The 23,322-nt window shown below is 44.2% G+C and overlaps 1 protein-coding gene across 2 annotated transcripts in view; it reads right to left on the reverse strand.

Annotated features, from left to right (window-relative positions):
• Nucleotides 1-23,322, reverse strand: part of UNC13B (unc-13 homolog B) — a 1,359,370-nt gene that overhangs the window by 865,751 nt on the left and 470,297 nt on the right. For both annotated transcript variants that reach the window (XM_069212466.1, XM_069212457.1), the window contains exons 6-7: nucleotides 21,942-22,015; nucleotides 20,418-20,475 (exon numbers count right to left, since the gene is read on the reverse strand). In XM_069212466.1, the coding sequence (XP_069068567.1) occupies nucleotides 20,418-20,475; nucleotides 21,942-22,015 (132 nt within the window). The remainder of the gene's footprint in view (nucleotides 1-20,417; nucleotides 20,476-21,941; nucleotides 22,016-23,322) is intronic.

The raw sequence follows: 23,322 nt of genomic DNA on the forward strand, positions 1-23,322 counted from the left end.
CAAGAGAGCATATACTTAACTATTATAAAGAAAATGGCCAAAAGCTGGGCCAACAGACTAGTATTATATTTACCAAGCAGAGTTGAAAACAACACTAATGCTATTAATTGTTCTAATCTTTGCCTTCCCCATTTTCTTGGTAAATAGATGCTCTATTTAACTCCAGCCTATGAGCATAAGTTAAGGACTAGTGTTGATCCATCATGTCATAAACACACCCTAAATTAACCTGTACTCACCCTCTGGAAGCTTGGCACAGAGCAGTCAGGCTTAACTCGGAGGCAATGTGTAAAGTATCTGTGCAACACTTCAAACACTAAAACAATGAAAACACCACACAACAATAATCGAAACCTGGTTAAAAAAACAGAACTTAATTTAATAAATAAAATAAGACCGAAATGACAAAAATGCAATACGTAGAACTTGAATTATAAACTTTTAAAGAACAAACTGTAGAAAAGTGATTGGAAGCAAGAAAAGCCCATCCGAGATATCGGGTTGCATCGGACCAGACAAAATTAAGAGTTTGGCCAGCCCGCCTACCCGCGAAGGAGCACGGGCCGGATACATGGGCCCACTTTGGCCCACAGATGGAGCACGGGCTGGATACATGGACCCACTTAGGCCCGCAGAACAAAAGTACCTCGATCCTCGTTGCGTCGAGGAAGATGCAAGATGCAGTCCAGGAAATGCATTGGTTCTGATCATGCAACAGAAGATGCATTGGTTTTCTCCATGCAAAGTCGGCAATGCAATGGTTCCCAGGAAAATGCGCTGGTCCTGAATACATTGCGCCGGTTCTGCTCCAGTAGCAGAGGACGCGTCGACTCTGAGTGTGATGCGTTGGTTCCGAAGGAGATGGGCTGGGCTCGCTCCATGCAATGGTGAGGACGGGTCGGTTCTGATCCAAGGGTGAGGATTTGCCGGTTCCGATGAGATTGCGTGGGTTGACTGAAGAAGCACCTTAGGTCTCACTTCCAAGGGTCCAGAACTGGAGAAGCACCACTTGGCAGGGCAGAATCACAGCCGGCAGAGTCCTAGTGCAGATGCAGGCAAGTTGAATGCCTTTTAGGTCTCTGAGACTTCAGAAAACAGGAGACCAGTCAGCTAGCCCTTGGGATCACTCTGGGTTCTGGGGTGGAGAGATGCAGGCCCAGTCCTTCTCACTCCCAAGCAAAAAGCAGGAGTCCAGCAGAGTAGCAGTCCAGCAGAGTAGCAGTCCTTGTAGCAGCACAGCAGTCCTCCTTCCTGGTAGAGTATCCACATGTCCAGAAGTGTACTGTTGTGGTGGTGACTGAGGTCTAGTACTTGTACCCAATTTTGCCTTTGAAGTGGAGGAGACTTCAAAGAAAGGTATTTGAAGTGCACAGAAGTCCTCCCTTCCTGTCCTGACTCCAGACTCACTACAGGGGGGTATGCAGCCTTTTGTGTGGGGACGGGACACAGCCTATTCAGGTGTAAGTGTTAGATCCTCCCTCCCATACCGCCCAGGATGGTCCATAAGAATGGAGATGTCCCATCAGTCACACCAGCTCCCTTTGTGTGTGGATGTCTAGAGGGAATGTACAAAGCCCAACTGTCTCCCTCCCCTCCCAGAATTTGGGACGCTACCATGTAGAAAAATTCACAAGACCTAGACACATCTGAAAACTAAACATCTGGGTGAGTACAAGGTGGTGTGCTTTCACATGCACCCGCACCATTTTCTTACCCACAATCCCCTGAAACACTCCAATTTTGCTGGGAATTACACATTTTTCCCACATTTTTTTGTGATGGAACCTTCCGGAATCTGCAGGAATCCACAAAATTCTTACCACCCAGCATTGTCACATCTATACCGATAAAAATTCTGCCCCACTTGTCAGCCTAAATTATTTTTTTTTTTTCAAACTGTCCTTTTGGATCCGCCTTGGTTCCCCCTCAATTTCAACATGTTTTGTCTCTTCCCACCTACACAAGTGAGGTACCATTTTTACCAGGAGACTGAGGGGAACGTTGGGTGGTAGGAATTTAGTCCCGGTGCGGTGATCCCACACAGAAGTGTGGGAAAAATTAGATTATTTTTTTTGCTAAATTTGAGCTTTGCTGAGGATTCTGGGTCAGAAAACACTGGGGGATCCATGCAAGTCACACCTCCCTGGACTCCCTCGCTTGTCTAGTTTTCAGAAATGTTTGGGTTGGTTATTTTCCCTATATGGCTGCTGAGCCCAGGACCAAAAACTACCCTCCCCCCTCAAAAACAGGTGTTTTTGTATTTGATCATTTTGATGTGTCCAGATAGTGTTCTGGGACATTTCCTTTAGTGGGCACTAGGCCTACCCACACAAGTGAGGTAACATTTTTATTGGGAGACTTGGGGGAACGCTGGGCGGAGGGAAATTTGTGGCTTCTCTCAAATTCCAGATGTTTCTGTCACCGAAATGTGAGGAAAAAGCGTTTTTTGGGGCACATTTTGAGGTCTACAAAGGATTCTGGCTAACAGAACCTTGTTACAGCCCTACAAGTCACCCCATCTTGGATTCCTCTAGGTGTCTAGTTTTCAAAAATGCACACGTTTGGTAGGTTTCCCTAGGTGCCGGCTGAGCTAGAGGCCAAAATCCACAGCTAGACACTTTGCAAAAAACAGCTTGTTTTAATTGGGGAAAATGTGATGTGTCCATGTTGTGTTTTGGGGCATTTCCTGTTGCGGGCACTAGGCCTACCCACACAAGTGAGGTACTATTTTTATCGGGAGACTTGTGGGAACGCTGGGTGGAAAGAAATTTGTGGCTCCTCTCAGATTCCAGAACCTTCATTCACCGAAATGTGAGGAAAAAGTGTTTTTTAGGCCAAATGTTGAGGTTTGCAAAGGATTCTGGGTAACAGAACCTGGTGACACCCCCACAAGTCACGCCATCTTGGATTCCCCTAGGTGTTTAGTTTTCAAAAATGCAGGTTAGGTAGGTTTCCGTAGGTCCCGGCTGAGCTAAAGATCAAAATCCACAGCTAGGCACTACCCAAAATAACACGTCAGTTTTGAATGTAAAAATGTGATGTGTCCATGTTGCGTTTCCTGTCGTAGGTATTAGACATATCCACACAAGTGACATACCATTTTTATCGGGAGACTTGGGGGAACATAGAATAGCAAAACACGTGTTATTGCCCCTTGTCTTTCTCTACACTTTTTCCTTCCAAATGTAAAAAAAGACGTCTATTTGAGAAATGCCCTGTGATTCACATGCTAGTATGGGCACACCCCGGAATTCAGAGATATGCAAATAACCACTGCTTCTCAACACCTTATCTTGTGCCCATTTTGGAAATACAAAGGTTTCCTTGATACCTATTTTTCACTCTTTATATTTCAGCAAATAAATTGCTGCATACCCGGTATACAATGAAAAGCCATTGCAAGGTGCAGCTAATTTAACCTACAAGCCCTATATATCCCCGCAACTAGAAGAGTCCAGCAGACTTAACAGTATATTGCTTTCAAAATCTGCCATAACTGGGAAAAGTTATAGAAGAAAACGTGGACAGAAATGGCTTTTTTCACCTCAATTTCATTTTTTATTTTATTTTAGCTGTTACTTTCTGTAGGAAAACTTTGAAGTATCTACACAAATGACCCCTTGCTGAATTCAGAATTTGTCGTCAACTTTTCAGAAATGTTTAGCAGTCCAGTATCCATCACTGGTTTCACACCCGTTTGTCACTAACTGGAAGGAGGCTGAAAGAACAAAAAATTTTAAAAAATGGGGGATGTCCCAGTAAAATTCCAAAATTGTGTTGAAAAATGTGGTTTTCTGATTCAAGTCTGCCTGTTCCCAAAAGCTGGGAAGATGGTGATTTTAGCACCACAAACGCTTTGTTGATTCCATTTTCAGGGGAAAAAAAAAACACAAGCCTTCTTCTGCAGCCCTTTTTTCCCCATTTAAAAAAAAAAAAAAGTCTGGGTACCTCTAGAATCCCTAGGATTTTGGAAAAAAGGACGCAAATTTGGCGTGGGTAGCTTAAGTGGACAAAAAGTTATGAGGGCCTAAGCGCAAATAGCCAGAAAATGCCTGGCACATGATAGGGAAAAGGCCTGGCAGCAAAGGGGTTAAACTAGAAGATGGGTGAATAATAAATCACCAGTCACCTTCCATTATCCTTCAGTCCATACCTCTCACCTCTGCTAGAAGCACGTCTCAGAAGGGACCCAATGACTTGAGGAAACACACGCAGTTCCCAAAGATCTGAGCCCAAGAACTGGGTTGTTTGAGGAAGGCATGAGAGTTCTTCACCACTTCAAAAACAGGAAGTTAGAAAATGCACCTTGCAGATGTAAACAGGTCCACTGTGGCCAAGATTAGAGTGACCGAGCTGGTATATCAGAAAGCTCAGTTTGGACGGTGTGGTCCCCAAATGCAGTGGAATCAGGGGTTGGGGAAAGCTAAGGTGGTGGAATTCAAAAGGTCACTGAAAACTAGAACTGCTGTAAAGCCCTCTTCTGGAAAGGGTATTTTTACCAGGGCTGAGGCCTGAATCGCTAAAGTATAAGGGTTATGTTGTCAAGATCAGGCTTCTCCAAAGTAGGTTTAAAGCTCATAATTCAGCGATAAATCATAAGGCATTGAGGAGACATTACTAATATTCTAGCTATGACTCTCAAGCACTACCCTGATGTAATCTTGTTTGACGTGGCCACAATTACACCACTAATTATATCAGTAGCTCGGGGTGATTTTCAATCAACATAAGTAGCTCTTGTTAAAGAAAAGGTTGGAGACCCTTGGCACTCGAAGCTATAGAGTGTCTCTCCTGGGACATTTAAACTGGAACATCCTCCCATTCTCAGAGATTATGAAATGCCATTTAATTTCCACTCATTACTTTTATGTTGACTTCCGAAAGCGAGAGCAATGATGAGGTCTGAGGAGTTAAGACGCATAATGAAGGGTCAAGGTTCTGTGGTGGCAGCAAAGGGAAGCCCTCCCTGATATGTTGTAGAGCAGCATAATGGCAAAGAAAAGCCTTTGAGAGGAAACTACTTATTTTTCAAAGCATATCAAAAGAAAAGATGCAGGAGTGACATAAGCAGGAAGGCAGTTTAAAGGCCTTCTTGAGGAGAAGCAGTGCTGACCAGTCATGTATTGCCTGCACTTTTGATGCAGCAAACTATGGGGCCTGCAGACAAGCGGCCACTGGCAGGACAGGGAAGCCAAGTGTCCCTGGGACTATGAAACACTGTGCAAAGCCGGAATGCAATTACTAATACGAAACATGAATGGCTTAATCTCAAGAGAGCTGAAGTGACACAAACATTACCTGAGCACAAGACAGACCTCTCACTCCCTCAACAAAGATATCCACTAACAATTGCCGTTTCATAGGTGGGAAATCACACACTGGTAGTGCAGACAGGCTACACCACAGATTCTCAGGGTGGATAAATTGCTTTTATAAATTCACACCATTTGTCAAGAGCAAGGGCTGGGTGCATGCTGTAGAGATTATATACTGCAGTTTCTGGGAGGTGGGATGATGAGAAATGGATCGGTTTCATAGTTTGGCAATTCCCGCGCCCTGTGTCATCAGGCCACCGAGAAGCTCAAGGCCTGTCTCCTACAGATACTGTGTGCTACTCTATTAAAGGGTTCAGCATTGAAGCATCAGGGTCAGGGCAGAGGACTATTCGAAACTCATGGGCAACACGCTAGCACTGGAGATGAATGGAGAACACCACATAGGGATGCTGCATAATTCGCCTTCTGCTCAGGTGCTCATGCCTTGATTTACAGACTGGACTCGTTTCTTTGTTTTTTTTTTTATCACACCACTTTCTGTCTACATTTAGATGAACAGAATACCTGGCACACGGAATGTATCACCATTCACCCCTAGTAATGGTACTCGATACACCAGGATGAGTACGAGGAGGGAGGGATGGAGACTAAATGCATGGGAACTACAGGGCAAGGCAACGACTGACTAGCTTAAAGACGCCACACGATTTTAAGGAGCGTGCGGGCACAGCGACTCAGAAGCGGTGCTCTGAGGGGTGCACAAAGCACAGAGTGGACCAGCAACAGCCAGCACAGTCAGTAAAAGACAGGCAAGGCTTCAAGGTGCTGTCATTATGGACAGCGAATGCCTGGCACGCGAAGAAGCATAGAAGAGAGTGGGCAACAAGGCTGGCTAACTGATTGCTTGACTCAGCAGGAGGGATGAAGTGGATAGACTACATCAGGAAACTAAAGCCTCACCTGATGGCAGTCCATCAGAGATAGGATGGTGGACAAAGTTTGCTCTCTACACTATTCACTGGAATGAGGAGACAAAACTTCTCGAGCTGTTTGGTGGGACTCACTTTTTCCCCGAGCTGAACACAGAAAATAGAATCAAGTTGGGAGAGGGGACCGAGGATCCATTATCTGTTGCTTGCACATAGCTGGAGTCACGCACAGCACCCAACCCCACTTACTCCCCGCAGAACTGTTTAAGGGCGACTCCCCACATGCTTGAGATGTTTAAGGTGCCCACGGTTGAGGACTTCTTGTGCAAAGACCTACACACAGTTATTACGGTGTGCACTGATAAGGCAAGGAAGCCGGTGTGTTAGTGTGTCTCAGAAGGGCCCACTTCCTTACTAAACGGGAGCTCAAGGTACTGGCAAGTGTTGGCCAACCACCTACTGGGAGTAGTAGGAAGTCTCATACATCTCCGCTGGTCTGGCTGTATGCCCCATAGATGCCTTAGAATTAGCGTGCTATAGACTGTATGGCAGCCTGGAATCTATGCATATGGTCACAGAGCCAACTGTGATCCTGTCAGAGGGTACAGAGAAGAAATTAAACTCTGTGGAATGGACTTTTAGGTTTAGGTTATTAGGGAAAATTGGCTTTGGTCCCCAGTACTTGAAATGGACCATGTTTTCATATTCAGACCTCTTTTAAAGAGACTGAGCGAATGACATACTTTCAGACTTTTTCCATTTTGGTCAAATAATGAGGCGAGATAAGTCAGCCCGTGTCCTCACTGTGGTTTCGTTGGAAACACTGACCAGCTTGCAGGATACAGAGCGATGCACTTCTCAGAAGATGTCCCTTGAGTAGAGGATAGGATGACAGGATATTTCTGTATGCCAGTGATATTCTTTTATATGTAGCTGACTAGGACAAAGCCTCAACCCTCAAGAATAAGGATTGTTTATCTTTGAGAAGAGAGAGGAACGCTTGATCAGGGAAAAGCATATGAATGCATAAAAAAGGCAAGCCAGCTCTCCTGGACCCATGTTTAAGGGCGGAAAAGTCTTTAAGACCTTGTCTTGGGTGGAATGAATTTCACCCTTCAGAGGCACAGCCTCTTCGGGACACTCGAGTGCGAGAAGCCCCTAACTTTGCCATGAGCTTCTTCTGCAGGGCACACTGAAGGCTCCATGAGTCGTACTATCTACAGAATTGGGAATACTTTGTCACAAGAAGGGGCCTTGTGATGGTCATGTCTGCCAGTGCACACAATACAAGTGGAGCTGGCAGCTGCTCTGGAAGATGCTTTTTGAAGTAATGGTAAGCAATCCAATCCAGGAACAGGTAAGTGTTTTTATTAGATGAGGACCTCAATCGTGGTGCTCTCTCTCCCGAGGTCAGCAAGCACCTGCCTAGAGAGAACACCACAATCCACAATAACATTCTGATGCAGGCTTGTCTCCAGGCCTACATCACAGAGAACCCTCGAGACACATTGCAACACTTTTACTTTGAGACACAGCCATCTCAGCGAGTTAACCTAGATGGAACAGATTCTGAAGGAAGTAAATACACAGGTCACTTGCAACAAGCTATACTGTAAAGCTGACCACTCAGAACTTGAGAGTATGCTTCAGTGTAAGGCGCACAATGGGTTGTGCGATGAAGCACAGCATAGGTGGAAGGGTTCCCACATGGACTGGTGCAAAGCAAACCACAGAAAGAGTGGTTTACTTATCCTCCTCTGCATCATGTGAAACCCCAGCTTCCACCAGGAAGAGTGCACATCTTCTGTTATAGAACCAATCCTTCAAAACAGCTTTAATATTAAAATGAAGGAATCCTTTAAAAATAAAAGTGGCAAATCCATTCCGTTAAAATATGCTTCTTGCAAGCACAATGAAGCTGATAAAGTCAGCTAGAAACTACACTACTTAGGACTAATGTGGGAGATTTTGGGGCGGCGATGTCTTGGAACGTAAAGCACCCAATGCAGTTTAGGCTACTTTGTTGTGCTCATTTTAGATAAAAATCAAAATCATACGAACCGCAGAACATGGAATTCCCAGACAATCCGAGTCCTTACCTTGCAAAAGAAAAATCCTCAAGACTATGCTCACTCTGTAGAATGATGGATTAAAGCGGGATTGTTTGAATGTTCACAACCACACACTTCTTTCGAACAAATTCAAATGACTAGGGGCAGCCTTCAAAGGGAAGGAAATCACAAGACACGTGGAACTGAGAATGATGAACTCTTCTAGCACTGTCACCGTCACTGAGCCTTGGTGGCACTCAGTTTGTGGAACCAGAAAGTATTTCAGACGCTGTTTAAGAAGCAGTGCAGGGATGAAACCATGCACACACACACACACACAATCATAGCTTGAATTGCCAGAAAACTATGTAGCCACCTCAGTTGCTTCCTGAGTCTGTTGGTGCTGCTGGGGATGAGGAACAGAGGCTCGGCTCAAAGATGACCACACAAGCCTCCATTCTGGCATCCTTCAGTGCGTGAAGTCTCAGGATTCGGATGAATCCTGTGATGAGAGTACCTGATGAGGAAATAGCTCTTGGTTAGGATGCTTCGCCTCACGTTATTCTGATTAAACGAAGGAAAAACTGAAGACTGGGCAGTTTGCAATGTGAAACCGTGATTTGCATGTTAGGTGCTCATGCTTGGAAATAACTTACCCAGAACTGCCTCATCTTACAGCAGCAACCTAAGAGTGAGAATTCCGGCCTCTTGCATCTGGGATTATTACAGAATAGTGGGGCAGGTTTATGAATGCCCAAAATGAAGATGCTTCACACATTGTAACAACCTTATGACACTGTGTTCTAGCCCAACCTTCCAAGAGGTAGGCACACAAACCAAGTCACTGCGCCTCACTCCAGAATACAGAGAGAAGAGGGAAGTTGGCTCTAAGCGACTGAATATTTTCTCAATGACTAACCTGCCATATCTAGGATGCCTTCGACCTACTTGCTCTTCCGATGATGCAGGACATCCACTGACCGAGCCAGAAACATGACAAACGGTGCTGGCATGCTTCTCTGGCTTTAACGGGTTGGTGGTTAGTAGGAGGGAGCGCTCCCCATTAAGAGTTGTGTGTCAGCCGTGGGGCCTTTGGCTTGCAAATGGCTACAGGAGAATTTTGGTGTCCTAAGTCCACGCTCGTGACACGTATAACATCACAGTTTAAAGTGGCAATTCCTGCCCTCTTGTCTCTCACCCAGTGCCACTGCCCCCTGCCAGCCCACCATACCTTCCCCCTTTTATAGCTCTTGTCATTTGCTGCTCGCACTAGATGCCAGGATTTGTTGGTCCTGGGCTCTCTTTATCCCTGGGTCATCCAACTCATGAGAGCGGAATGACTGACAGACCGTGAGAATCCAAACTTGGTTTTGGGTGCAGAGGATTGGGGATTTGTGTTTTTTTGTGTAAATGCACATACAAGCAGTTTTCACCAAATAATCATGCTGTATTCTTTCTTCAACAGAAGTTATTTTCTCAATGAAATTAATGTTACATTCTTCTGCTCGTCTTTAAAAAGCTGCCGTTTGATTATGTGATTCATGGTTTCATCCATTCTAGTCTAAAGTATTTTGGTCTCTTGACAACTAGCCCCCCAACCAATGGACTTTCAAATCCTTTTCCAATCAGCCACAGACTCTCCAAGGCTTCCCGTTCAGCAGATCAATCTATGGCGGATTCCTGCCCCTCACTGTCAACAATGCTGCCTCCCAGGCTTGAAATGTTTGCATCTGCGCTTCTCGTTACGAAATAAACATTAAAAGTAGCTCTTTTTTCAGCTACCCATCAGTGCTCCCCTTAAGTCTCATTACACATCAGTTGTATTTCCATGGTATCTCTTCACCTCCACTGCCTCTACCAAATCATTCTTTAAAGTCTTCCACTATCTAAGCATGTCTTAAGATTTTAACCCAACAGCTTGGTAAAGGCTTCACCACCAACAACTGAAAGATATTTCGTATGTAAAACAAATTCGTAGGCTGCAGAGCGGAGTGCTTCCCAGACATGGTGAGAATCATCTCAGCGATGGCCACTCTTTCTGGGCTGTAAGAGAACATGTGCAAGTGCACAGCCATTTATCTTAAACTGTCAAAGAAAAAAGAGGAAGATTGGAGGAACACAAAAAGCGGTCAGGACTATGCATGAGCAGGACAGCTAGGATGCCCTCGCCAAGGAATAAAAACACGGTACTTGGAAGAAGATATCACTAGCACGAGACAGTTGGATCTGTTATACTGCAAGGGAATTGGAAATAGGAAAAGGTAGACTTGAAGTACAATTGCTGTCTGGAAAGCATCACTGCTCCTGTAGCAATACAACTCTTAAGTAGCTCCAGTAACACTGTATTTAAAATAATAATATCTCAAATATAAATATCACTGAAAACATATTCTAATGTTAACCTTGGGTCTTATTGTGCACTCTACACATTACAGTCTGTTACATTCAATAAAAAACATTTCAGAGCAGTGCTTTGTTTCCTTATGAGAATATCTGAAGAAACCCACATTTTCGATTAAGGCAGAGAGAAGAGCATCATGTGTTCGAGGACTCCACGCCACCACGCTAAGCTCATCCATTGACACTTTGACTGAATCCTATGGACGTAGCTACAGCTTTGTGGCTCTCCCACAGCCCAACGCTATGTATGGTCATCTTCGCAAAGAAGGTATATGATTAGTACTGTCAGGATGAGCCCAGATCTGATGATATGTACCCGACAGGGCCGATGAGAAGCTTGAATAAATCCATACTTCCACTTCTTCTTCATGGAGGGCTTGCCTGCCACCTTCTGTAGCTCACCATATGCACTGGTACAGAGGCAGGCCACACAGCAGGAAAGCGTAAGTGAAAACCTCCTCTACCGTTCACCTGGTCAGACTTGCAAGAGGAGAGGACGCTCAGGACCAGGTTTTCTTCCCTTCCAAGGAAAGCACCTGCCTCCTTTTATTGTCATACTGCCAGAGGAAGGATCATAACTGGACTGCAAGGCAGAGAGGACAAACACTTCTTTTCTGCTGCTAATCTTCGACTGAGATTGTGGTAGGAGTGGTCTGATCAAAAGTGTGCCTTTTTATCTCCAAGAGCCTTTTTGCCGCCCTCCTTACGCCAAGGCTCTGCTGAATCTCAGCCAGGTTCAACCATGTCGGTCCCCAGGTAGCAGGTTAACTGAACTGGTTGTGCTTGAGTTATTTCCAGCCCAGGAGAGTGGTGCTGCACGTCTGCACCTTTGAGTTGGGTGATGCGTTGTACCAATGGAGGGGTCCAGTAGAGCAATATGGAGCACTAACTGCAGAGATAACGAGGACTTTGTAAAAAGTGAACTCTCCTTCTTTGATCTGTTCTTTGAGTTTTTTTTCAAACTGATGATGAATGGTCTGTGATTAATGAGGCTGATGCTCAGTAAACCTTAAGAGATTAGAGTCAATGCTACTGGAAACACTATTTCATTTCAACTTCATCAAACTTTATTTGGTGCAAGGAGAGAAACAAGGTAAATTGGGAAGGTGGCATCCAAGTTTGTATTAATCTACAACAACAGATCAGAAGTTGTCTGAATGGATTTGGCCAAAGATCTATACACTACCACTCACCTATGTGTATCTTCCGTTCCACCACAACAAAAATCACCTTTAGTGTCTGAGTTTTGGTGAGGTGCTACTAGTGTTTCAAAACCGCAGGCCCGATACTGGTGCAAATAGTGCTTTTAAATTCAATCTTCTTCATCAAAACATCTCAGACCCAACGCATTTCAGCCCGCCCCGAGCCTTGTTCATGGATGGGTGCCATTTTCAAAATGGCGACATTTTAGTAAGGGCACGCTAGAGTGTAAACATGGAAGTCATATCAAATCACGTAGGGCCTGATTTAGAACTCTAAATCCCACTGTGTTCTTTGGGATTTAGATTTCAGCGATGGGATATCCGCCACCATTGTGACGACGTAACCCGACAGCCGAGTTCAAAATCAGGCCCATAATCTTATTTTCTTTCTTACATTTTAAATTTTAAATCTCATCTTTGCATCATAATTTGAGAATCACTTCAGAGGGATAGAAGAGTGAACATTCATTCAATATTCAAATCACAAGCAGATTCAATCTATATCATGAAAAAAATTATACATAATTTCCTTAAAAAGAAAATATAATTTATAAATATAGCTTCCAAGTAATCAAATACACTCAACCACCTTCCATGTTGTTTAAATAAGGATGAGCCGAAATATACAATGGGGGCTCATACCATTCTTTGGCTACAAACATATGACCCCTATCTCTCAAAGTAATAATTCAGTTCCTCCAACGGGAGATATCATTCAAATATTCTGTCATTGCAACATTATGTCTGTAGTCATATCTGAATAAATTGAAGCCCTAGTGGGCTAATTCTTGTACAAAAAAGGAAACCATCTGTTGCATTGGTCATATCTAATCTCAAAGAACTCACCTAATTTATAAAGGAAATTACTTATGTGAGGAAAAAAATGGAAAAAATACTTTCTATCTTAAAAACCTTTCTACTCTCATTTCATTAAAAGAATCTCTCTTACTCTGTGGCCAGTGAAACACGGGAAGGAAGCCCAAGATCACAGACTACCAAAATGACTGCTCTATGTATCTAGATCAGGCTTCTCCAACTAATAGCTGATGAGCTACTGGTAGCTCTCCAGTCACTTTTAAGTAGCTCCCCCCTGTTCAGCCCACTAAATTAGAAGTTTTTGCTTGGCTGAATTAACATACGAATTCCAGAATTGAGTGTATATTTGAAAATGTATTTATTTCCATAACTCATAAGCTAATTGAGGAAACAAGGCTGAATTTCCAAAATATATTTAAATCTGATATTTGAGTGATAAATCATGTAGCACTGGGGAGACTTTTTATATATGTTATTACCTTGGTGCCAGAGGCATTGCTGCTGTGACTGCAATGTATTACCCATGTAGAGGCACTGAGGTGACCGCCAGTAGTAATCTTTCATATGGTGGCTACTAATGTCATCTTGTCTGATGTTGTCACTATTGCAACACTAAAAATCCTAGCAGCTCTCAATGAGTTTCAACACAAGTAGCTCTTATTGCTGAAAAGATTGGAGACCCCGGATCTAGGTGTACCGGTAAATCCTCGCTTATATTAAAACCCCATGGTTCAATTATCTCCAGATTTATAATTTACTCTGATTCTAATCTGCGCAGTTTCAAACACTGACATCTCTCTTTTTAATGTTTCTTTATCCTATCCACACCAAAAAACGCCATTAATGTCCAGTCATCCCCGTGATTCTCCTGGAAATGACGGGAACGTGGATATTTAGTGTCATCTTTACTGATGGCCCTCACATGTTCTAAAATGTGTTTCTTGATCTGAAAGATCAAACTGCCCATTAACCTCTGATGACCAGCGCATTCACTGTAGTAGAGCACATGGTCTGTCTTACAGGAGACATATTTTCTCATTTCAAGTGATTTCTTCCGGAATGCGGCATCATAGGCTGTTGTACCTGGACTATATTTACATGCCTTTTAACTATTTCAAGGGCAGAATCCAGCAGGTTCTTTACCTAGCCAAGAACCCTGTATCCTTGATTGAAAATGGCTTTGGACCGCTATGTCCTTAATGTTCTACTTCTACAGTATGTGATACTTGGTGTCTCACCTATATACTCTTTAACAGTCTCTTCACTTTTCACTTTTCAGAATCTCCCAATTCCTACATGATATTAGCAACCCTCTCAGATTCAATGTTGACGGTCATAATAATTTAATCCTATTGGGATTTACTTTCTCTTTATCCAAGGCTGTGGTTTAAGTGTCCCATACAGTAACCTCTTGCGATCTGTTGATTTAATCCTTTCCATAGCAGCTTTTATCAATATTTTAGTAGGATACTCCCTAGCCTTGAACCACTCCATCAAATTATTTTGGCCCTCATTAAGCTTGCCTTCCAACCTGCAATTTCTTTTTATTCTCAGCAACTCCGCATAGAGGATATTCCATTTCATATGATTTGGACGGCTGCTATGTGCATAGAGTACTGTGTACTATATACATACACACATATATATAGGAATAGCAAAGGATGAAGAGTCCATCATGTTCACCTGTTGTGGAGCACACTGCCCTGCAAAAGCCTAAAATAGCCAACATATTCCAAATTCAAACTTAATTTAGTTCAAAACAATTTCCAAGACTACATTGCAACATTTATGCCACAACTGCTGCCTACATGTGTAGGTGATGAGAACATGTGCAGAGTGATACGCTTACATCACAAGGGTTAAAAGGACCTTGTGCCCCTTTAAGGCTCAGAAGCTTCCAAATCCAGGATTCACCAGGATGGAGTGAACCGTGCTGGGATGAGAGGCAGTGTGGGTCCTCCCCCTTGTATTTAAAAGGCTCCCTTGAGCCAACGAGCTCTCCTGGTATGCACCTGAGCACCTGTTGAGTGGGACTGTGAACTGTGAAGACTTGGACAGCATTTCAGAAAACCCAGATGACTTTTCTCTGTTCTCTACTACTTCTGCCCTCTACTGATGAAAGTCTAAACCCAGAAGCATTTGTTTAGAGATAACAGTACTACCTGCACCAGCTTTGGTGAAAACCTATAGCAACTTTGAAATACGTGTGCTTCATTTACCAGGATGCAATTGTATGAACTGTGCTGGGGTGAGAGGCAGTTTGCTCCCCTCCCCCTCTTTGTAAGATCCAATATTGGGCAGAATTCCTTCTTCAGGTCTTTTTTCTGAACCACAAAATATTGTGAATATATCATTTTTTTTTTTTTATTTGACAGTTTTTACTGTGAAATACTTCAATGCAAGCCTTGCTTGTCAACTGGTTGGATACGGATACAGAAGGATACATCATTGCTGGAGTCTACAATTTTTTCCCCCAAATACAAGAGAGGAATTTCTACTCCACCAATTCCAGTAAACAAACACCAACTGAGGGGAAGGCCTTCATGGTGCCCACAGCTAAAAGTTCTCCAGAATTATAGGCAACGATGTTTGGGATGCTTTTATGGAGACAGTCAGTTCTGAAGATCTGCTCAGTAGAACAATGTGAAAGATAATTATTTCATCCATTAGAGATCCTCGTTGGGAGGCATACAGAAGATGTGGGTGTATATGAAGAGTGAGTCCCCATCATCTCAGCGTGATAAAGACAGAGATCTGTATCGCTTGCGTCTTATGGGCATATGTGGATAGCCCGATTCTCTCAAAGGAGACTGAGGGATTTGAGGCAGAGCCTAACCACCTCAGGACCGTTATCATGGCAGCAGCATTTCTTGCATGTGTTTCTTCCCCGAACCATCCTTGTAGGAAAACAAAGGTTAAGAGATTGCACCTGATTCTATTTGACGTATCTAACAGGGATCACAAAGCGGGAAGGCACCAAAGACTGCAGAGATGGTTCTGCAGCTGGAAACATCCTTAGTCTTTTTTTTTAGGGAGGCCAAAGAAGAATATCAATGTCAAAAACAACAGCATCAATCTGGGTAACATTAAGACTGCTGTACAGCCACTGATCAATGTTGTGCTGATGCCAACTGGATGAGACACTCCTGTACAATAGGAATGCTTTCTCAACGAAAGTGACGCTGATATGCACTTTGAAAGCTTTGATGCTGAAGGTGTACATGAATGGTGGTACTGGTGCCCCAATGTTGAGCCAGCTTTTGGTAATGAGCATGTTCGATTTGAGGTTTTCAGCGGTGATCAGGGGCATCAAATGGGACGATTGTGATGTCGCTTTCATTTTTTCCACCTTTTCTATCCTTATATATTTGGATCTGCCATTGTAGATTACTTGATTCTTATCGATTCTTTATAAGGCATCCACAAGGATAGATCCAAATACATAAGGCCAGGAAGAGGTGAAAGAGAAAACTAAATCAAACTCTTCATCCAAGGCAAGAATCTACAAAGCAAGGGCTGCCTTCATTCAGCTAGAGAAAATCTGGAGCTCCAAAGACCTAACACTGCAAACAAAGATCAGACTTTTTAATACCAACATAAAATCAGTCTTTCTGTTTGGAGCAGCAACTTGGAGGACAACGGTGACCACCACCAACAAAGTCTAGACCTACATCAACACCTGTCTGAGGAAAATCCTCCAGATCTGCTGGTCAAACACCATCATCAACAACGACGTATGGCAACATACTTTCCTACTACCTGCTCATGAAAAAAAACATGAAAGGACGCAGGGCACGGATAGTTCATACCTTCTGCAAGCTCACATCAAATATTACCAGGCAAGTCCTGACCTGCAGCCCTCAAGGGAAAAGGAAAACAGGAAGGCCAACAAACACTGGCACCAAGGCCTAAACGCTGCCTGCAAGGAGATGGGTTACACCTAGAATCAGACTGAAAGAAAGGCCCAGGACACAGATCGATGGAGTGTCCTGGTTGATGGCCTATACCTCAGGAGGGGTAGTAGGCGTAAGTAATTGTGGATGTCCTTTGGGGTTGTAGGAACTGTACCTGTGGAAACAGAGTATTTCCTGGTGGGTTTGAAAGAACTTTTCTTCTCCTTAACCCTTAGATCATCAACTGGCCTTGGAGTCTTGTTTCCTCTCTATCATTTAAGATCCTCTTTTTCCCCCATACAAAAGATGCTATCCTTCATAGAATGAGAGGGCTGACACACATATTTGGTGTGGGTCTGAAACAACTTTCTTTCTCCCAAAAAAGGGCATACTTAAAGGAAAAAACTACAAAAAAACGAGAAAACAAACTTTGCTCGCCAATCAGATATAAAAAGATCGAGTGAAAGCAGATAACAGATTTCTGTGAGACATTTCTCAGAGCAATAGGTGTCTTACCGGATCCCACTTAGAAGAGCAATTAAAAAGAACAGAATCTGCGAGGAACCTGCCTGTACAAGTCACTATGGGCAGTGGAAGCTCCTGGAATCTTAAAGGGAGAGCATGACATTTTTTTTAAACTCTTAATGTAAGCCAATTGAACTGCACTTTTCCTCCTCGCTTAGACATTAAGGCAGCAGTAGTGGAATTGATGCAACAATGTAGGAAAGTTTTTTTTTTTTTTTTTTTTTTTTTTTAATAGATGCTGTCTAAATTTGGAAAAAAGTACCTGTGTTGAGGTTCTTGAGGGTGTACCACAAAATCTGGATATGTTGGACTCTTCACCCTTTTCTAATCAAATATGGATATATTATTGTAATGCTTACGACGATCAATGAAGTTCCTAGGATGCAGAATTTCAGTATTCAATAACCTGATCACTCTTTTTACCCTGCCCAAGTTGAGTCTAACCAAATATTTGAAAGAATTAGAGGAGAATCTGCGCATGGCCAGCTCAGGAGTATGAACACAGTGGGGTCTTGTAAACTGTCATGGTCTTGCTTATACGGGAGGTGATGGAGTTTCCGGGACACAGACTGTCATCCGGGTGCTTCCGATGACACACCCGCTGTAAATGAAAACCCAGATTCAATCATGTGCCTGACTTCTGCACCAATAGGCCCCTTTCTTTGGTGTTTTCTGCATTTCACTTCTCTGCGCCTCTTCTTTATACCCTCTATCGTCCCCCTTTCTACAGGTCTGTACACATCCAAAAAATATATTTTAAATCTGTTATTAGACGTTATGCAGTAATATGACTAGAGTGCCTCTGTACTGCTTTATTTTTGACCTTTTGTGCCATCATCAAATGTTAACTGAAGTAAGAGAAGAGAAATACAGAGAATGTATTCTTAATTGGCATCATTGTTTTCTGGAGAGTGTAACCTGCTATCCCCTCCCCAGTGCTCCCTGCTTCTAGTTGTATGCATCTCACTCTCTGCCCCGCAGTAAGTGACAGGAGCCGCAGCATCCTCCTGGAACCCCCTGGACTCGAGGCTGCTACCGTGGCCTGCAGCTTTACTCTCCGGGTGCACAGAACTCCGCAAGGCCTTCATCGGGGTCAATCCCACACCTGCTGCCTGCACGCACCATCACTGAAGCCGTGACGACCATTCAGACACTTCGCGGAGTCTGATTTCCGCCAAGTAGTTCCAGATTACATGCCCCTTGTGCTGGAAGGCAGGATTCACTTGAGGTTCTGCCGACCCAGTGAGAAACTGTGTCCGGTTTCCATTCATAGCAGCGGCAAAAGCCCCTGATCCAAAGTATTGAAAAGAATAGGTCGTTCAGGAAAAAAGAACTAACAGTCAAGGGAGTCGTCCCCTCCTGGTCTCTGACCCGGTAGTAATTTAAAACTGACTTTGAAACATGACCCCAGCGTGCACTATATTCATGCCCTTACAGATACAAACATTGACAGATTTCTCAAAACCGGAACAGCAACAATGACTGTAAAACCATCAAAGTTACCCATGTCAGGGAAGTAGCTCCTGTTTACATTTCACATGTTTTACTTAATTCACTTTTGCAGGAGGGTTTACTGTTTCCAGGTGCTGCTTTTTTGCATCTTTTTATGCAGAATATTAACCTTGCATTGTGCATACTGGGTCGCCTGTACGTTTGTGATTGGCTGCTTGAAGCAGGTCACGATTGAGAGCGCTGGAGTCGAGGCTGGAGGCAGGGCAAGGGTCTCACAGCACCTTACATGCTCCTCCAATCCTTGGCCCCTCTGCAGAGAACAATGGGTGTCTAGGACACTTGTAATTAAGACTGTATGCAAGTGGGTGTGAAGGCAATACAAAGCTGCTGAAATATTGACAGTGCGACAGCAAATGAAAATACAGTACTTCTAGGTGAATAGATGTGTTGTGAGTAGGTGGAGATGGTGGAGTGAAGATGCAAGGCAATGCATGCCGAATGAGTGGGGTGGGGGGAGCGGTGCAGTGTGGAATACGCACATGGTGCATTACTGTGGGATGTGTCCGACTTTAATAACAGAAGGCCACTGAAAGGCAAACAGCAGTCGGGTGTTACAATGTGTGAGGCACAAGCTTTCGGTTACATGTTTTAAAGCCACACCCTTAACTGCAAAGGCCGCACCTTCGGAAAAAGATTCATAGATACGCTTATTGACCACTCCCCTTTCAAATGCACCCCCCCCCCCCAAATCAACCTTTTCACCAACTTCAAATCCTGCAGAGTCCTAATAATTAATTAACCTCATCTTGCATCATCTAGTGTCATTTCCAGGTTAACTTCTGTCGCCATTAACAATAATAAAAAACGTAAGATTGATTTTCAAATCTATAAAGAGATTATGAAGCAGGAGTATGAGGCCTGGAGATAATTACGCCTTGTGACATCCCAGCTGAGAGCTATCCTGCTGGTATCTTTAAAAGGGCACTTACCGACAAGATGCTTTAACACCTCTGGGACAAGCCCGCATACGATGTTGCTATGTATCTTCTACTGTTGTCGTTAGGATCAAGCTATCCCTTTATTTCGGGATAAAGGACAGGATGGCAGGTTCTGAGTTAGCGCAGGTCCCGGTGGAGGGGGTGGCAGGAGAGTGTGTAGATTACAATGGTCCCCATTACAACTTCAGGGTAAATCACCATTTTACAGAAAAATGCAAGCTTGAGCCCGGAGAGAGATTCTGAGCTTTTCGGTGATCATAGCGGCCAGTTTAGGCCAGGTATTGGCATGATAACAGTACCCAGAAAAGGCAGAATTGGTAATTTGGGCCGATTGTGAGCTACAGTGCTTCATAATAATAACAGTAATAATAAATAAGTGCCAGGTCCTCGTCAGGAGCCTGCCAGAGCTGTCAATGACAAAACCAACACAGCTACTAAGCATCACGTCCTACAAGTGTAAGAATAGCGACTATTCCAAGCCCCGAAGCTAAAAGAATAGCTTTGGCAGCTGGTATTAGTGATTTGATTTTAATGTATTTTGGAATATTAAACTGATGCTGTGTTCATCTCTAATTTAGACAAACACCACCATCATGTGGCAGATTGTCATAACTGCCGGTGTTGACAATTAAATGCCGATGCTGACAATTAAGTGATGGTGCCGAGCACTGGAAACCACCAGCTCAAATTGAGCACTGTTGAGTTACCTGGGTAAGATGAATGTCTGAGGGGGTGCTGGCTAGGGCTGCATGTGAAAGTGTGCTAGGGTTACTGGCCCGGCCCGGAATAGGCTTAATATTGTCAACATTCCATTTACGAACAGAGTCAGTACTTGTACAAACGAGCTTTTCCTTCAAGGATGTACCCTCACTTACAGCACTGGGAGGCAGCGATCGGCAGTGGCTTCTTCTGGACTTCTTCGCTAAACGAATACTAAGTGGAGAGATAGGAAAGGTTAGAAACAGCATCATTTCACATTCACCACCTTTCAAGAGCTTTCAGGTTGATGTAACATAAAGCACATTAATGGAAGTCTCTGTTTTCACTCTTTGATGCTGACTTGTACATTACTTGTTCCACCCATTACGCTGTTTGGCTTTGAGTTATGCCTGCTGGGACGCCCCCTTTACTTTATGCCACAGCAACCGACAGGGACATGTGCAAATCACCCCAGAAATTATTGTGGTTCTAACAACAAAAGACCAGCCTGCAGTAGAAGGACGTCTTACCGTGATTGCCAATGTTGTGGGAAGGGGCTATCAGAGTTTCCAAACATATTGAATTATTGCTTTTGTTCTGCCAAAATACAATGTTCACACCTGAGCACAAGTGGTAATAAAACACTATCTGTACCCCAACAACTTCACTGTAAACAAACTATATTAAAATCTGTGTAATGGGATTTATATGTGCCTTTCAGAAGCTCCCTTTTCCTCTCTTTGGTTAATTGTCCTACAATGCTTGAGTGTTTCCACCTTTAAGCTGCCCCTAAGCACTTGTGCCCCAATGGCTGCCTTACGGTGAGAAGGCCGTTGCGATGGTTTATGGGGCTCACCTGAGACTACTCGGTCACAGCTCTGGCTCCCTGAACTTAGGAGAGGTGACCTTGGCCCATCAGCCCTGGCTCAGATCCCATACTTTACTGACAGGGGTCCAAGCGCATGGGTGACTGGGTAACAGCTCTCCTTGCATTCCTGGTTCAGTGTGCTCTAGTAGTTTCTACTGCCTGGAATACTTTGCTACTATGGGACTGGAGCATCCGCACGGTAACAAACCACAAGCTCTCCAGTTTTCAAAACTCCTCCCTTTTAAATGCTGGTTCACTACAACCTGGAGTGATGGCTTCATATACTTCAGGCCCTGGCCTTCTACGGTCCTTGCAGCTATTCCTGTATCCGAAACATCTACAGCCAGTGGTGACGAGCTGATCATTACACCCACAGGGACAATCTAGGCCACCACTAAAGAAACAAGTTACTTACAATACACGAGGCACACTGCTCGGACAGGGACCTACCACAAGTCCTTTGGTCTGAGTGAGACAGGCTGGCTTTCACACGATAGCAAAAGGACGCGTGTTCCTATTGAGCCTTTGCATGGATGCCGTTTACAGAGCCAGCGTCCTTGTATCTCACGCAGTTTTCTGTAGTTCTTCCCATCTCTTACCACGGCATAACATTATTACTAGATTTATCTTTAACAATTAGAATGTTTTAGAAAAAAAGACACAACAATCTAATGTATTTGTGACCAACGAAAAATACTCTCCTGCGAGGTTGGTCTAATCAAGTGACCAGCTAAGAACAAGCAGGCCCTGGCCACGGATAAGTCTATTCCAGGCACCCGCAGGTGTCCTTGGGGGGCCAGTGGAAGGGAGGGGGGGGGGGGGGGTGGCTCACCTCATTATGGTCCTCCATGGCGTTGATCTGCTCCAGTTTCTTGGCCCAATATCTTGCCTCCTCCTCTGGGATATCTGAAGGAGACAAGACACTTTCAATCAGCCCCAGTGGTGTCAGGTGGAAGCGCACACACCTTGGATGCGGGAAGCAGCTGCTGGATGGCGGCTTCCTACAAGCAACGCTCCACTGTGTCGACAGCGATACAGTGCAAGACAGACAACACACAACAACTAGGTAAGACACCTGAGAAACACAGGTGTGAGAAGCAGTCATTGCAAAAGACTCAGCCACTCTAAGTCACTCAGGCTGCATTTTATTCCACCGTTTTTCGCCCTAGCCACTTCAAACAGAGATCAAGCATATGGACATTAGCCTTGGCCATCCTGGCAGCTGCCTTCAGAGTTCCTCCTGCAGCAGGACCAACGCTGCTCTGGACAAGGCTGGCTCCTGTCTGAAGTAGAATGGTGGGTGAAAATACGATGGACTTGAATGCTGCCTTGAATTAACTACTAGTGGCTGAGATAGAAATGCAGGCATTCAATCCATCACCTTTTTGTTTTGTCTGTGCTTGGGAAGCACAGCATAAGGCACAGACACAGTCAACAAGCGGTGCACTTCAGGGTCTGTTAGTTCAGGCAAGTACATGCAGGTCGGGGGTAACACTTATGTAAGGGATGAACTATGTTAGTTCTGATTATAATTTTGTGTGCACGAAACATAAAACTCAAATTTGTGATAAATTATGAAATAACCAATTAACTGTAATTTAAAAATAACACATGATGCGTGTCTATCCCAAGGATCCTCGGTGACAGTTCAATTTCAAATGAAAAAAACTTACAGTAAGAACTGCAGAGCGTACATCTGTATCAAGCCTAGTTGGGATGCATCCTTTGTCTAATCCTATCCGCCTGGTAATCTTACTCCACAAATGCAGCCTCCATCTTTCAGTGCCCCCCCCCCCCCGCAACACTCCAAACATCAGCACTACTTCAAGTCTGAAAGGCATTCTGAACACTGCCTAACTGCATTTACTCAAGATGATGGCAGTACCGCGTGTGCTCCCTTAAGAAAGCCTGGGATAAACGTGCGCAACCCACATTTGATGGGGGGCTCACCACGGCGGAAGTGCAAACCCTAGTGCCCAATGACTGGCTGCATGGGGGATGGGAGGACCCTGCATCCAGGGCGGCGGCCATCCCACAGGCACTACCGGAGAGGATTCAGGGCGGTGCTGCAGACGTGAAGGTCTAGCTGGGGCCAAAAGATGGCGCTCGAGACTCCCCTCTGGAGGGGCCGCTGGCTGGCTCACATGGCCTGACTGGAGGGGTTTTGTGGTTGGGATCCGATCAGACTATTAAAGGTGGGAGATGTATGGGAT

This window comes from Pleurodeles waltl, chromosome 1_1, assembly GCF_031143425.1.
Source record: "Pleurodeles waltl isolate 20211129_DDA chromosome 1_1, aPleWal1.hap1.20221129, whole genome shotgun sequence".
Classification (NCBI taxonomy): domain Eukaryota; kingdom Metazoa; phylum Chordata; class Amphibia; order Caudata; family Salamandridae; genus Pleurodeles; species Pleurodeles waltl.